At 40.5% G+C, this 12,263-nt stretch overlaps 3 protein-coding genes across 5 annotated transcripts; 2 read left to right on the top strand and 1 right to left on the bottom strand.

Annotated features, from left to right (window-relative positions):
- Window positions 1-652: 652 nt before the first annotated feature.
- Window positions 653-2,940, top strand: tomm5 (translocase of outer mitochondrial membrane 5 homolog (yeast)). The gene is made up of 2 exons (XM_042419243.1): window positions 653-873; window positions 2,631-2,940. Exons 1-2 carry the CDS (start codon window positions 753-755, stop codon window positions 2,663-2,665), a joined length of 156 nt encoding a protein of 51 aa, XP_042275177.1. The 5' UTR covers window positions 653-752; the 3' UTR covers window positions 2,666-2,940.
- A 1,101-nt stretch (window positions 2,941-4,041) lies between these two features.
- Window positions 4,042-6,592, top strand: LOC121901270 (zinc finger and BTB domain-containing protein 5-like). 3 transcript variants are annotated; one of them, XM_042417966.1, is made up of 2 exons: window positions 4,042-4,109; window positions 4,536-6,592. In XM_042417966.1, the coding sequence occupies exon 2, from the start codon at window positions 4,542-4,544 to the stop codon at window positions 6,585-6,587; it is 2,046 nt and encodes a 681-aa protein (XP_042273900.1). In that variant the 5' UTR covers window positions 4,042-4,109; window positions 4,536-4,541; the 3' UTR covers window positions 6,588-6,592. The 3 variants fall into 3 exon arrangements, with proteins under 3 accessions (XP_042273900.1, XP_042273902.1, XP_042273901.1); XM_042417968.1 differs by lacking the exon at window positions 4,042-4,109 and adding an exon at window positions 4,131-4,296; XM_042417967.1 differs by lacking the exon at window positions 4,042-4,109 and adding an exon at window positions 4,131-4,341.
- Window positions 6,593-6,947: 355 nt separating this feature from the next.
- Window positions 6,948-10,491, bottom strand: grhpra (glyoxylate reductase/hydroxypyruvate reductase a). Its single transcript, XM_042417972.1, has 9 exons — window positions 10,219-10,491; window positions 9,874-10,004; window positions 9,380-9,452; window positions 9,169-9,285; window positions 8,935-9,023; window positions 8,636-8,737; window positions 8,036-8,171; window positions 7,740-7,870; window positions 6,948-7,636 (listed from the first exon to the last, which is right to left on the bottom strand). Exons 1-9 carry the CDS (start codon window positions 10,302-10,304, stop codon window positions 7,515-7,517), a joined length of 987 nt encoding a protein of 328 aa, XP_042273906.1. The 5' UTR covers window positions 10,305-10,491; the 3' UTR covers window positions 6,948-7,514.
- Between the last annotated feature and the right edge of the window lie 1,772 nt (window positions 10,492-12,263).

The raw sequence follows: 12,263 nt of genomic DNA, 5'->3' as shown, positions 1-12,263 counted from the left end.
ACCAACTGCTCCAGGGCTCCATATTCATGTTGTGTCATCTGGTTTGTGGTATTTAATAAATTGCAAATTAGTCTGGGAATATGCACAGCTAAATCACAAAATCAACGAACATAAATGAGAGGGGTTTGAAAGCAGGTCCCATCTGTCTCATAAAGGGTGTAAAATGGATATGGTGCATATTATAGTACAAACAGAAGTGAGAACCCAAAAGCAAGGCTTCCTAGTGGGTTTATCCAAAACCAACTTTCATTTTTATTTTTCAGGAATTGAAGCATCTATAGTTTGTTTCCCGGACATTACAGTTTTTCTACCTGTCAGATATGAGTTTGTTCATCTGTTTATAAACAGAACAGCATACACATACAAGATATGTACAAACTAAACTGATCATACCAGGGACACAACCAGAAACTGACTGAAATAAATAAATAGAAATAAATACATAAGCTAACATAATACATTATGTGCATACATGTCATAATTAACAAAATATATAACTATTTTCACAAACTGTTGTTTTTAACTAATGTAATTTGGGTGTCATAATAAAATTTATTCAAAATTTTTATTTATTTATTTTTTGCCCTTCTGGCACCTTCGTACGGTTTGTCCCTCCGTGCCCGCCGTCTTTCATCCTAACTACTTCCGCTACGTGTTTCCGGGTTAGATTATTATATCCATGCTTGTGAGACGGTGGATCTTCACCACTAAAGGCAGATCGCAGAAAAACACCCAGTAAAACCACCGCAATCATGTTCAAACTGGAAGGACTTGGGCCTAAGATGGACCCAGAGGAGATGAAGAAGAAAATGCGGCAAGACGTCATTTCTTCTTTACGAAACTTTCTCATTTACGTCGCTCTGCTCAGAGCCAGTAAGTACACACAGATGACATTGACGTTTATCTAATAATACTGTCGCTTCTTAGCTTTACACTGAGACATTAATTAGTCTCCTCTGTGATTATAATGGCAGAAGTGTTCATGTAATAATTAACAGGTGTATTCAAGTGTGTGGAAGAAACATAACAAAGAGAAAAGCTATATTAGCCTTGATCCAATACAAAATTAAACATCATAAAGGTCACTCTTGCACATAAGTCTATTTTATTTTTAGGTTAATATCAGGCACAATAAACATCAATAAACATGGCTGTAAATGCACCAGAGTTATGCAAAAGGTTGAACCTGGGCATGTGTTACATGTGACACCCTAAAAAAAGAAAATAACGTTAAAGAATAGATTCACAATTTATCAATTCTATCTTAAAATAACAGTCAGGTGTCCATGTGAACACTGAAAGAGGTTTTCCTCAGTGTAATCATTCCTCCTGTTCATACTGGCTCTTAAAAGAATCCCTTCAAATGTGCTTTCAGTGTAAGTGATGGAGGCCAAAATCCACAGTGTGTCCACAGTCATTTTGTAAAAAAATGCATTTAAAAGTTCATCTGAAGCTTATATGAGGCTTCAGCAGTCTGAGTCAGTCATATCAAGTGGATATCTGCCACATTTACAGTCTGTTGAGCATCAAATTCCCTCTTTGTGTTTCCCTGCTGAGCTGCGGTGGAAGCACAGTAAGAAAAAGAGGGACTTTGGTACTACACAGACTTTAACATCGAAAGATATCTACTTGATTTGACTCATGTGGACGACTTAAGCTTCATATAAGCTTCAGATAAACTTTTAAATATATTTTTGCACAGAAGGAGGCTTGTGGATTTTGTCCCCCATCACTTACATTATAAGTGCTTTATGAAGGATCTTCTGATGGTCAGTTTGAACAGGAGGAATGAAATCTATGTTCATTTGGGCTCCTGACTGTTGTTTTAAAACGACATGAAAAACTGTGAACCTGTCTGTTTAAAATTATAATCTACCAACATACTGTAGTTTAAAAGCCTGCAGAGTATTAAAATTGAATATTAATATTAGTAAAGATATAATAAAGGTATATGTATTCTACATACAACACACACCATGCAAAGCATTAAAATGGAAAATATTGATTTAGGGCTGGGCAATATATCGATATCATGATATGAGACTAGATATCGTTTTATATTATGGATATTGTGATATGGCATAGGCCTAAGTGTTGTCTTTTCCTGGTTCTAAAGGCTGCTTTACAGTAAAGATATACAGAAGATACAGTCATTTTCTGAACTTACCAGACTGTTCTAGCTGCTCGATTATTTGCTTTTGCCCACTTAGTCATTAAATCCACATTACTGATGATTAGTTATCAAACATCTCATTGTGTAAACATTTTCTTAAAGCACCCATAGTCATCCCTACAATATTGTTGCAATATCAATATCGAGGTATTAGGCCAAAAATATCATGATATTTGATTTTGTGCATATCGTCCATATTGATGTAATTAAATAATAACATGTACTAAATAATACAACATGTGCTGCATTATCAGGTACTAATTTAAATATGCAACACAGAAACATACAATGCACAGAGCGAGCAACAACAAAAAATGACTATAAAAATAAAAACAATAAAACAAACATAAAATAAACCACAGTAAGAGAACATAGTAAGCTGTGATAGACTGTGCTGCTAAATCTCTGCTCATGGTTGTAACAGAAATGAATCATCTGTGTTTTTCCATATTTGCAGCTCCATATGTGCTGAAGAAGCTGGACAGTATATGAGGGGAGCAGCTGGCGTCGTCTTTCCTTCATCCACTGAGAGTTTACTCCATCAGAGACAGTACGGACCATCATCAGCAGACAGCTGGAGCCACTTCAACACACGCTGTGGACGAAGACCCGCGTCTGTCCATCTCTGTTTTCACTGTTAGTTCTGTTCCCTGCTGTGAACATTAAATCTGCCCTTTTTTGTTAAACATATTGTGATCATTGTTATATACAAAGTGTGATCGTGTGCATGCCCTCTGTGTCGTGCAATAAAAGAAATAAATGTTGAATTTGTTTGTTTGCTTTTGTTCTAAAGATTTTTTGGCATTCTTGCCTTTATTTGACAGTTGAAAGTACAACGAGAGGCAGGAAATACAGGTTAGAGAGAGGATCATACAACAAAGAGCCGCAGTGGGAATAAAAGCGTGTGCTGCGGTTATGTGTTGTGTGTTTTATCCAGCAGGCGACCAGGATGCCCCAAATTTGTTGGGTGAAAAGTTTTTAACTGATTTGTGGCAGGTCTGTTCAGTCTTGTCTGCAGGGAATAGAAATTTTCAAACAGCATCGGAAATTTCACAACAATGCTCCAAAACTGTAGACGATAAGGCAAATATTTTTGACAAGTTTTGAAAAGTATATATTTTAATATTTTAAAATTAGAGAAGGAGAAAGGAAGAGGGAATATTCTATTGCTTCCATCTAAAGCTCTTCTCTTTAACAGACAAATTACTGTATTTGTCTTAAAAATGAAACTACCACTGTGTTTTAATCTAAATATATCTTAATATGTGTCTGCCAAAGCACTATTAGTTGAGATTCTTTGTACCTTTTAATGTTTTAAGCCATAGTGCTTATTTGTGTGTATAAATATTTCAATATCTCAGAAAAAACAATAGTTTATAGCCTTATATCCCTTTTCTATGTTATGAGCTGATATTTCCTCCAGTGATTCTCATGTCTGAATGCAACTCTAGCATTTGGGGGATGTACTGGAAATATCACAATCATACTTTTTTTAAATGTATGCAACATCTGTAACACGTGATATTAGTGTAATAAAGCAGCAGCACCATTTCCGATGAAACAGAATTTTACAAATATTGTATAAGCTTCAAACAGACCTTTCTCATTTGTATTTTTTTAAACATAATTGAATAATATTTACATTGTGTTCTCAGTGACATTTCTAAATGAGACTTACCTTAAATGATAAAATACAATAATTTCACTGACAGTGAAGCTACAACAAAAAGTGCAGTTTAACTAAATGTTTGATTTTAATCAAGAATGATAAATTGTGTTGAAAACAATACAGCGTGAATTACTAAAAGAGACTTAAAATGAGCCACATTAAGCCGAGTGGCGCAGGACCGCCACCAGGGGGCGGTGCTGTTTTATTCTGCGGGATGCGACTAGAAGAGATGGAGGCGGCGACAGTGGATGCTGAACCGGGCTGATTGTGAGTTCTCTGAATCAGTGAAATTAATAATAACGAAAATAGATACTATTTCGGATACTATCGTGATGTTGCGGCAGTAGAAGAGAAAGAGCTGCGCGGCTGTTTGTGGAGACAAAGCCTAAGAGCGCGTCGCATCCTTCTGTGTTATTGTTGGAGCAGGCCCGCCCATACTCCAGACCATCTGTCTGTAAGCTGCAGACAATGATTCACTGGAGGGAGGCTCATATGAAATGTCAGAGTCCGGTTTTCAGCAGATGACATGTGGATAACGAGACGTGTTTTACATCGCTGTTCCTGAGCAGCTGGACTGTTTTTGATAATAATGACCTTCGTTGTGTTATGTTGCCAGTAGCACCGCGCATACTGGATAATGATAAATGTAAGATAAAAAAATAAAACAGTCCTTCCATTTCTCTTCACGCACAGGCTACTATGGACTTCCCAGGTCACTTCCAGCACATCTTCCAGCAGCTCAACCACCAGCGCCTCCATGCTCAGCTGTGTGATTGTGTGGTGCTGGTTGGAGGCCAGAGCTTCCAGGCTCACCGCTCCATCCTGGCAGCATGCAGCTCTCACTTCAGGGCTCTGCTAAGCTCCAATGACAGTGGTGATGAAGTTGGAGGACCAGCAGCTGATAAAGGTGGAGGTGGGTGCCCCAGTGTGATGGAGCTCGATCCAGAGGTGGTGACCCCCGAGGCTTTCTCCACCCTGCTAGACATGATTTACACCTCCACCTTGTCCCTGGGGGCCTCCAATGTGATGGATGTACTGTTGGCTGCCTCGCACCTCCACCTCAACACTGTGGTCAAGGCCTGCAAGCTCCACCTGTCCAGAAAAAACTTTCCAGCCTCGCCGCCTAAAGGCTGGAAGTCAGTGCAGCAGCAGCAGCAGCAGCAGCAGCAGAGGTCAGCGTTGCTTCAGCAGGTCACATCTGCTATAGAGGAGGACCTCGATGAGGAGGGAGCGGGAGTGGAGGTGAGCCAGTCTGGTGGGGTTGAAGACGAGGGGGTGAGGCCGAGAGTTAGTAATGGTGAGCAGGGTTCAGCACCATCTTCGAGGCACAAAAGAAAGTCACATGAGGACCAGCTCAGTAGCAGGAAGAAGAGGTCCTGCAGGCAGCCTGGAGAAAACTACAAGGAGTGTTCGCCTACTGTGACCAGAAGCACTGTCGGCGCAGAGGAGGGTGGAGAGGAGCTGCTGTCCCCGGACTGCTTGAAGACTGCAGGAGACCTCTGGGAGAGCCGAGGCGAGCAGGAGGAGGAGGTGGAGGAGAAATACGAAGCAACCAAGGGAGAATCAGAGGAGATCCAGCTGCCGAGCCAGTCGGACAGCAGCACAGGAGGTGCGGGTGCCTGGGAGAAGGGTGCGGATACAGATGGAGACACCGTGGTGAAAGTGAAGGTGGGAGATGAAGGAGAAGAAGAGGGAGAGGAGCAGAAGATGGCAATGATTGAGGTGAAAAAGGAAAATCCCTGCTCCTACTCTCCAGATTTAACCACTTTGACTAACAATCCTCCTCCATCCCCACCACTGGTCTCCTCTGAACATTTGGATACACAGCTGAATGGTGAGAAAAGTGCAGCAGAGGGTGATGTTAGCACTTTACAATCACAGCTGTGCTCAGCAGCTGGGGATGTGGGTGAGGAGTCAATAGATGGTGATGGACTTGACAGCCTGTCAGAACTGGCCTTTTCCTGCTTCCTAAATCCCAGTCATGAGAGTGTAATGGGAGCTCTGGAGGAAGAAGATAGTCTTGTTAGCCTCACCGCCGCTGCTACTGCCGCTGCCGCCGCTGCCAGTGACGCTACTGCAGCTGTTGGAGATGCAGGCGAACTGTGTCGAAACTCAGAAGAAGCAAACGCGTCCTCTGACTCTTCCTCCTCTCTTGTTTTTCCAGTAACATCTGTCCCTTTGCAGCAGCTTCTCCCGACTCAAAGCCCTGGTTTTAGTGACACACTCATCCTCCAGCCTGCCCAGAACTCTTTACCAGGGTTCCTCAGTGGCATCAGACCGGGACTCAGTCTGGAAGCCTCCCTCATTCAACCCGGACGGGCTGGGAAAAGCAGAGGATGTGGTGGATCAGGGGGGACGACCTTCCGTCGCATCGCCCCCAAAGTGCCGCCTGGATCAGAAGTGGGCACAGATCCTTCATCCTCCTCTGGATCAGCAGGAGACGATCGGCCGCCTCTAACCAGAGCCTCGGAGGATGTTCTGTCCAAGTGCAAGAAAGCGGCTGCCGAGGACCACGTGCTGCTGGTGGAAGGGGAGAAAAAATACGCCTGCAAAATCTGCTGCAAGACATTCATGAACCTGACGGACTGTAAGAAACATATTCGTGTCCACACAGGAGAAAAACCTTATCCTTGTCCAAAGTGTGGCAAACGCTTCAGCCAGTCCTCCCACCTGTACAAGCACTCTAAGAACTCCACCTGCCTAAACTGGAAAGATGATCAATCGTTCCCAGACACTCTGCTCTGATCTGATAAGAGTCGTTTACCTGGCTGGAGACAGATATTTGAAAAAATGAACAGTGGAAACTTAATTATGTATTACCACAAACACTTCTTCAATCAGTTCTTTATTTTATGTCGAAAGCAAATTCAACAGTCAATTTCGGATGTATATCTTAAGTTATTTAATGATTTTTTTATTCTCAACCATGCTGTTATGTTTTTTTCCCATGAAATTAAATAGAAGTAAATGCACTGAAAATACTCCCAGAGGATAACTTGGTTTATATCACTGCTTCTTGAAGACTGATGAGAATAAATGATGCACTTCATGTTGTTTCATTTATGTCCATTTTTTTCAAGAGTGTGAGCAATTTCTAAAACACACAAAGAGGTTTGCATTTAAAATAAATCATGAATTTTATTCCATTTTATACAAAACTGGAGTGCTGAGTGTTACCATTTGTATAAAGTGCAGACTAAAAAGTGTTACGCTAATCTTTCTGGCAAGAATTACTTTTATAAAGACAGAGATACCAAACCACTGATTCTGTTTTATAGGAGTCATTTTAAATGCAACAAATGAATTCAATGCAATTTAACTGCAACCTTCCACATAAGGCTGAGAAAGTATGGCGTGTTTCATGTTAAGGTTAATCATTTTAAGGAGTGCTGTTAGCTTCTTTTTTAAGAACTTGAAATTACATAAGAACATTTCCTTCCTCACAAATGCAAGCTGTATACTCAGAGTGCAATTAATATCTATGAAAACATCAAGTTTAAATGACATGATGTAAACGTTATCTGAGCTTGTCTGAATTATATTAGTATTCTTAGTTTTGATTGCAGTCCAGTATGTTTTTATCCCTTCACCACTTTGATTTCACATTTGAGACCATCTGATATCCAGGTAGCATCAGAGCAGGCTGAAGGCACAGCAGCTCGGTTTCAGGCTCTAGAAGGTGAGTTCACTGGGCATGTCGGTTCCCTGTAAACCACCCAGCAGGTTTCGGGCCGTCAAGGCAGCCATGATGCCTCTTGTGGAGTAGGTGGCACTGCCGATGTGAGGCAACACCACTGCACGAGGTAAGAGAGGACAGAAAATAGCATTAAAGAGAAAAGCAAGGCAAAATTTTATATAAAAATCTGCATTTTATATATAAAAATCCTGTCTACTCACCACAGTTTTTGAGTGTAAGAAGGGGGTGGTTTGTTGGGAGTGGCTCAGGTGTTGTGACATCCAATCCAGCTGCAGCTATCTGGCCGCTCTTCAAAGCCTCATACAGGTCCTCCTGGTTCACCACAGCCCCCCTATAAGAAACAAACCACCACATCTTCATCCTCTTGTACTTTAACAGTAAACATATATGATTGTTGAAGTTACATGACAGCTGCCGAAGTGCATCGGTACAAAGTGAATTTCCAAATCAGTGCTTTTCCCAGAGTGGGCGCTGTGGGCGGTGCTTTGGAATTTACCTGCTCGAGTTGACGAAGACAGCGGTGTTTTTCATCTTGCTGAAGAAGGCCTTGTCACACATTCCCTGAGTTTCTGGTGTCAGAGAGCAGGAAACAACAATGAAGTCGCTCTCAGTCACGAGTGTGTCCAGAGGAACTGTACGAAACAGAGGAGAGGAAGGGAGGAAATATATTACAATACAGACAATTTTATTAATCCCACTAGCTGCTCCAAACAAATTGTGGTTTGGAGCAGCTAGTGTACACACAACACATACAAATGAACAAAATGATAATAAAATATACAACACACAAAAGGAAAAAAAAAACATCAGATAAAACATCTACCAACAATGACAATTCTAAGAGCTACAGAGCATTTGGTAGTCAAACAACAGGAGGAATGAAAGATTTAATATAGCAGTTGGTTTTACAAGCCTGTAAAACATAATAACCTGCCTATAAAGAGAACAAATAAAATAACCAAACTGACTAACCAAAACCACTTATTTTCATTAGATAGGTTCATAGTATTTGATTTTCTTCTGTCCAGTCCTCTATACCACACTCTGCTTTTAATCATTCTCCTTTCACTGCGCAAGTTTCTCTCCTTTTTCTTACCAAACTCTCCATTTAGCTCAGCAGCGCCTGCCTTGGCTGTTCTCCCAGAATATAACAGCCTCTTCACTCCAAACGGCATGAGTCTGCGAGCAATGGCCATACCTGAACACAGACAGCACCAGTTACTGTCTTGTTAACCTGCGAGCAACTCTTAAAACAGAAAAATGAACATCACACCTTGCTTGTTAGATATATAACACAGGATTTGGCTGCAGGATCTAGTCACACGATATCATACCCTAAGGGTACTGAAGGTGCAGCGCCAAAGTAAATGAAGCAATAATAACAGCGAGGCTTACCAATGCGTCCCAGTCCAATGACTCCCACTGTGCTGCCAGAGAGGCCATAACCACACAGCCAGAGTGGCTTCCAGGAGCTCCAGCCACCACTGAGAGACAGAAAACAAGACAAAGAGGTGACGGTGTGACGACATTAAGGCAATTACTTGCACTTTTGGTTAAAAGGTAACAGAAAGACCATCACAACCACAGTAGACACTGTTTAGTGTAAATATGTAACTTGGTAGGACTCACTTCTTGACCTCCTCCACTCCTTCAGGTAACCTGCGAGCTGTAGCCAGCAGCAGAGCCACAGTCAGTTCTGCTGTGGCGTCAGTCAGGACATCTGGAGTGTATCCCACACGTATACCACTGAAAACAAACAGCAATATAACTTAGAAACCATGTAGATCTTCCTCATAACAGTATAAAGCCAGTTTTGTCAGTTTTTTTTAATGTTACCTACCGTTTTTTAATTTCATCCATAGCCATGTGGTCAAATCCCACAGACAAGGTGCTGATTACTTTCAGGTTTGGCCCTGAGATCAGAAACAGATCAGCTGAAAAACTGAAATCCAGACACTAGCTCATGTGATTGTGAACAGACTGTGCAGAATATTACTACTGTTTGATATGTTTTAAAGCTAAAACAATTAGTGGATTGATCAATTAATTAAATCAAATTAATAGAAATATTCGATCTAAGTCAATTTATCAAGCACAAATGCCAAAAATATCAGAGTCCAGCCTCTCAAATGTGTGGATTTGTTGCTTTTCTCTGTTTCATATCATTCATATCATTAGTTGTAGCCATATATGAACCCAAGACTCCCTGGACAGCAGTTTTGATGGTGAGCTGATTATCTTGATGTAATAAAGTAAATGTATCAATTGTCTTATTGATCTGCACAATGGCCCAGTTCTAACCCTGCCCTGCCATGAGAGGACCATGATGAGTACCTGCAGCATCCAGGACCTCCACATCGATCTTGTCTGACAGCAGACACAGGAGACCGTGAGCCCCCTGCACACCTTTGAGCAGCTCTGCTCTGGGTACAGGTTCATCTGAGTCCCACAGACACACCTCACACCTGTTTCCATGGAGACAGAGAGGGACCATATGCATGAGATATCATCAATCAGGCATTTAAGTGGATTTAGGTTACTCACTACTACAGTATCATAAATAAATGTGCCAAGCTGAAATGAAAGGATAGTTAGTCAGCCAGGTAGAAGTCCAGCCACTCAGTCTGCTGATATATGCTATGCTGCCTTGTCAATGTAAAGTAACAGTTCAGTTCATACACTCCAGCTGCTGACAGGATCTTCATTCCCTCCTGCGGGATGCGCCTCGTCACGAAAACCTTCATGAGTTTCCCCACTGTTTGCATCCCACTTTACGGACAGAAAGTATCACAAGTCCTCTTCGGACATACAATGTAACTTTCTGGACAGGACGCACGTCTCAGAGTTGCACGTCTACTACTTTAACCTTCACCGCTTGCTACATTCACAGTGACAGCACCGCGATACAGCAAGCAGGAAGCACTTCAGTTCACCGCACTGCGCAGGCGTGAAATTGTAGCTGATTAACCCATCGAGGTCCGGTTGAACTATTCGTCTGTTTTATTGCAAATCATATGGTAAACAATATTTAATTTGTTTTTTCTACCGCGCTCATTCAAATGTATTTGGTTAGATATACAAAACTTTATAAATCTGAAAATGGGGACTAGTGTACAGATTGATGTATTTGATGTGATGTTATATTTAGGCTAGTGTTCAGTGGGTTATATAATCTATATAATTATAGTTGTATATAATTATAATAATACAGTTCAGCTGCTGATCATTCTTGGTAAATTCCACATCCACAAATCTAGATGGTCTGGCTCCAAACCTGCTTTCATCGATTTATTGTTGAATCAATGATGTGAAAAGAAAAGATTTTCGGTATTTTAAAAGAAGTACATTTTATCTGAAGTCTAAAAGGACTTACAATGAATGGACTTTGGACTCTTCTGGCTTGTGCAAAGTTGTTTTTTGTTTTGTTTTTTGTTTTTGTTTTTTTAACTTTTTTTGTATGACAATTGTTGTTGTACCTCTTTGTTGTAAATCACAGGTAATGTGATTTAATGTTAAATGTTTTCTCTGTCATCCTGTTGGTCAGGACGTGAATTGTAAAATTTGTAGTAAAAGGATCAGCAAAGGTAAATCAGTAATCAGTCATACTCTCCTGGCTCTGTGCAGTTCTCTTTATACATTTATTTGGAAGTAAATTGTGACGTTGGAGCCAAAAGGTCATGTCAGTCTTACAGCATGAGCATGAAAACTTGCTATATATAGTATATAAAATTTATAGATTTTTAAATTAGGTTTAAGCACAAAATACAGCATAAAATCCCTGGGCATGTCATCCTAGTAAGGGCATGTTTACGTTTCTCCTTCGAGTTTGCTTCCTGGGATCGTAAACTAAAAGAAGGAGCGGACAATGTCGTAACAATAGCGCGCTCCGACAGTATGACGCATGCGCATTGCGATTTTACAAAATCTAGGAATTAGAAGTTTCTTCCCAAATACATTTTGTTTGTTTTTGAGAATATTGATATCAGCAGCAAGCAATAGTGTAAAGTATGTAGATTTAGGCCGCATAGTACTGTAAGTACAGTTTGGAAGTACTTTACTAGTACTTTATGCAATTATATCTACTACAGGAAAATTGTACTTTTTACTTAACTGCATTTGTTTGACATCTATAGTTTGCATGTTAAGATCAGTAATAACAATCAAATATTCTAAATATTTATATTCTGTTGCATAAATGCTTTTGTTACTGCCAATATTTAATGCTTTCATTTAAGTAAGATTTTAATGCTGGACATTTACTTGTGATGGAGTATTTTTACATAGTGGCATTTCTACTTTTACTTAGATCCGAATACTTCTTCCACCACTGACAGCCAGCCCCAAAACAAATATATTGATATCCATTTTTTTATTGATCACCCAATAACTATATCGCTTTGTAGTAGATTTTGAGTATAAATTATATTTTCCTTTGGAGTGGATACTAAAAAAATAAGTGACAGAGAGTAAAATAGTGTCTCATAAAAGTGTTAGACGCAACGAAGTAGTCTTAATGACTGAAATATATATTAAAAGATTTTAGAGAGATGACCGATTCACTTTAAACGCAGAAGATAAAATGAGCTTTTTTTTTAAATTGGCTCCCGCGTGGTGGACGTACCTTAAAGTTTGCTTGCGTATGGCGTCACTGTCGTCTCCTTGCGTTTCCCTCTCCCTCCTCCCACTCGGGCTGCAGCTGTGGCTCGGTGGTACACCCTCCACTG

Source organism: Thunnus maccoyii, chromosome 8 (genome assembly GCF_910596095.1).
Source record: "Thunnus maccoyii chromosome 8, fThuMac1.1, whole genome shotgun sequence".
Lineage (NCBI taxonomy): Eukaryota > Metazoa > Chordata > Actinopteri > Scombriformes > Scombridae > Thunnus > Thunnus maccoyii.
This window is presented reverse-complemented; position numbering and strand designations above follow the sequence as displayed.

Bases quoted from the DNA above. Each gene is read 5' to 3' on its own strand.
- LOC121901270 (XM_042417966.1), top strand. From the start codon at position 4,542: ATGGACTTCCCAGGTCACTTCCAGCACATCTTCCAGCAGCTCAACCAC.
- grhpra (XM_042417972.1), bottom strand. From the start codon at position 10,304: ATGCAAACAGTGGGGAAACTCATGAAGGTTTTCGTGACGAGGCGCATC. The intron at 10,005-10,218 runs GTATGAACTGAA...CCATGGAAACAG, and splicing joins ATCCTGTCAGCAGCTGGAGT to GTGTGAGGTGTGTCTGTGGG. The intron at 9,453-9,873 runs GTACTCATCATG...TTCTGATCTCAG, and splicing joins GGAGGTCCTGGATGCTGCAG to GGCCAAACCTGAAAGTAATC.
- tomm5 (XM_042419243.1), top strand. From the start codon at position 753: ATGTTCAAACTGGAAGGACTTGGGCCTAAGATGGACCCAGAGGAGATG. The intron at 874-2,630 runs GTAAGTACACAC...CCATATTTGCAG, and splicing joins CGTCGCTCTGCTCAGAGCCA to CTCCATATGTGCTGAAGAAG.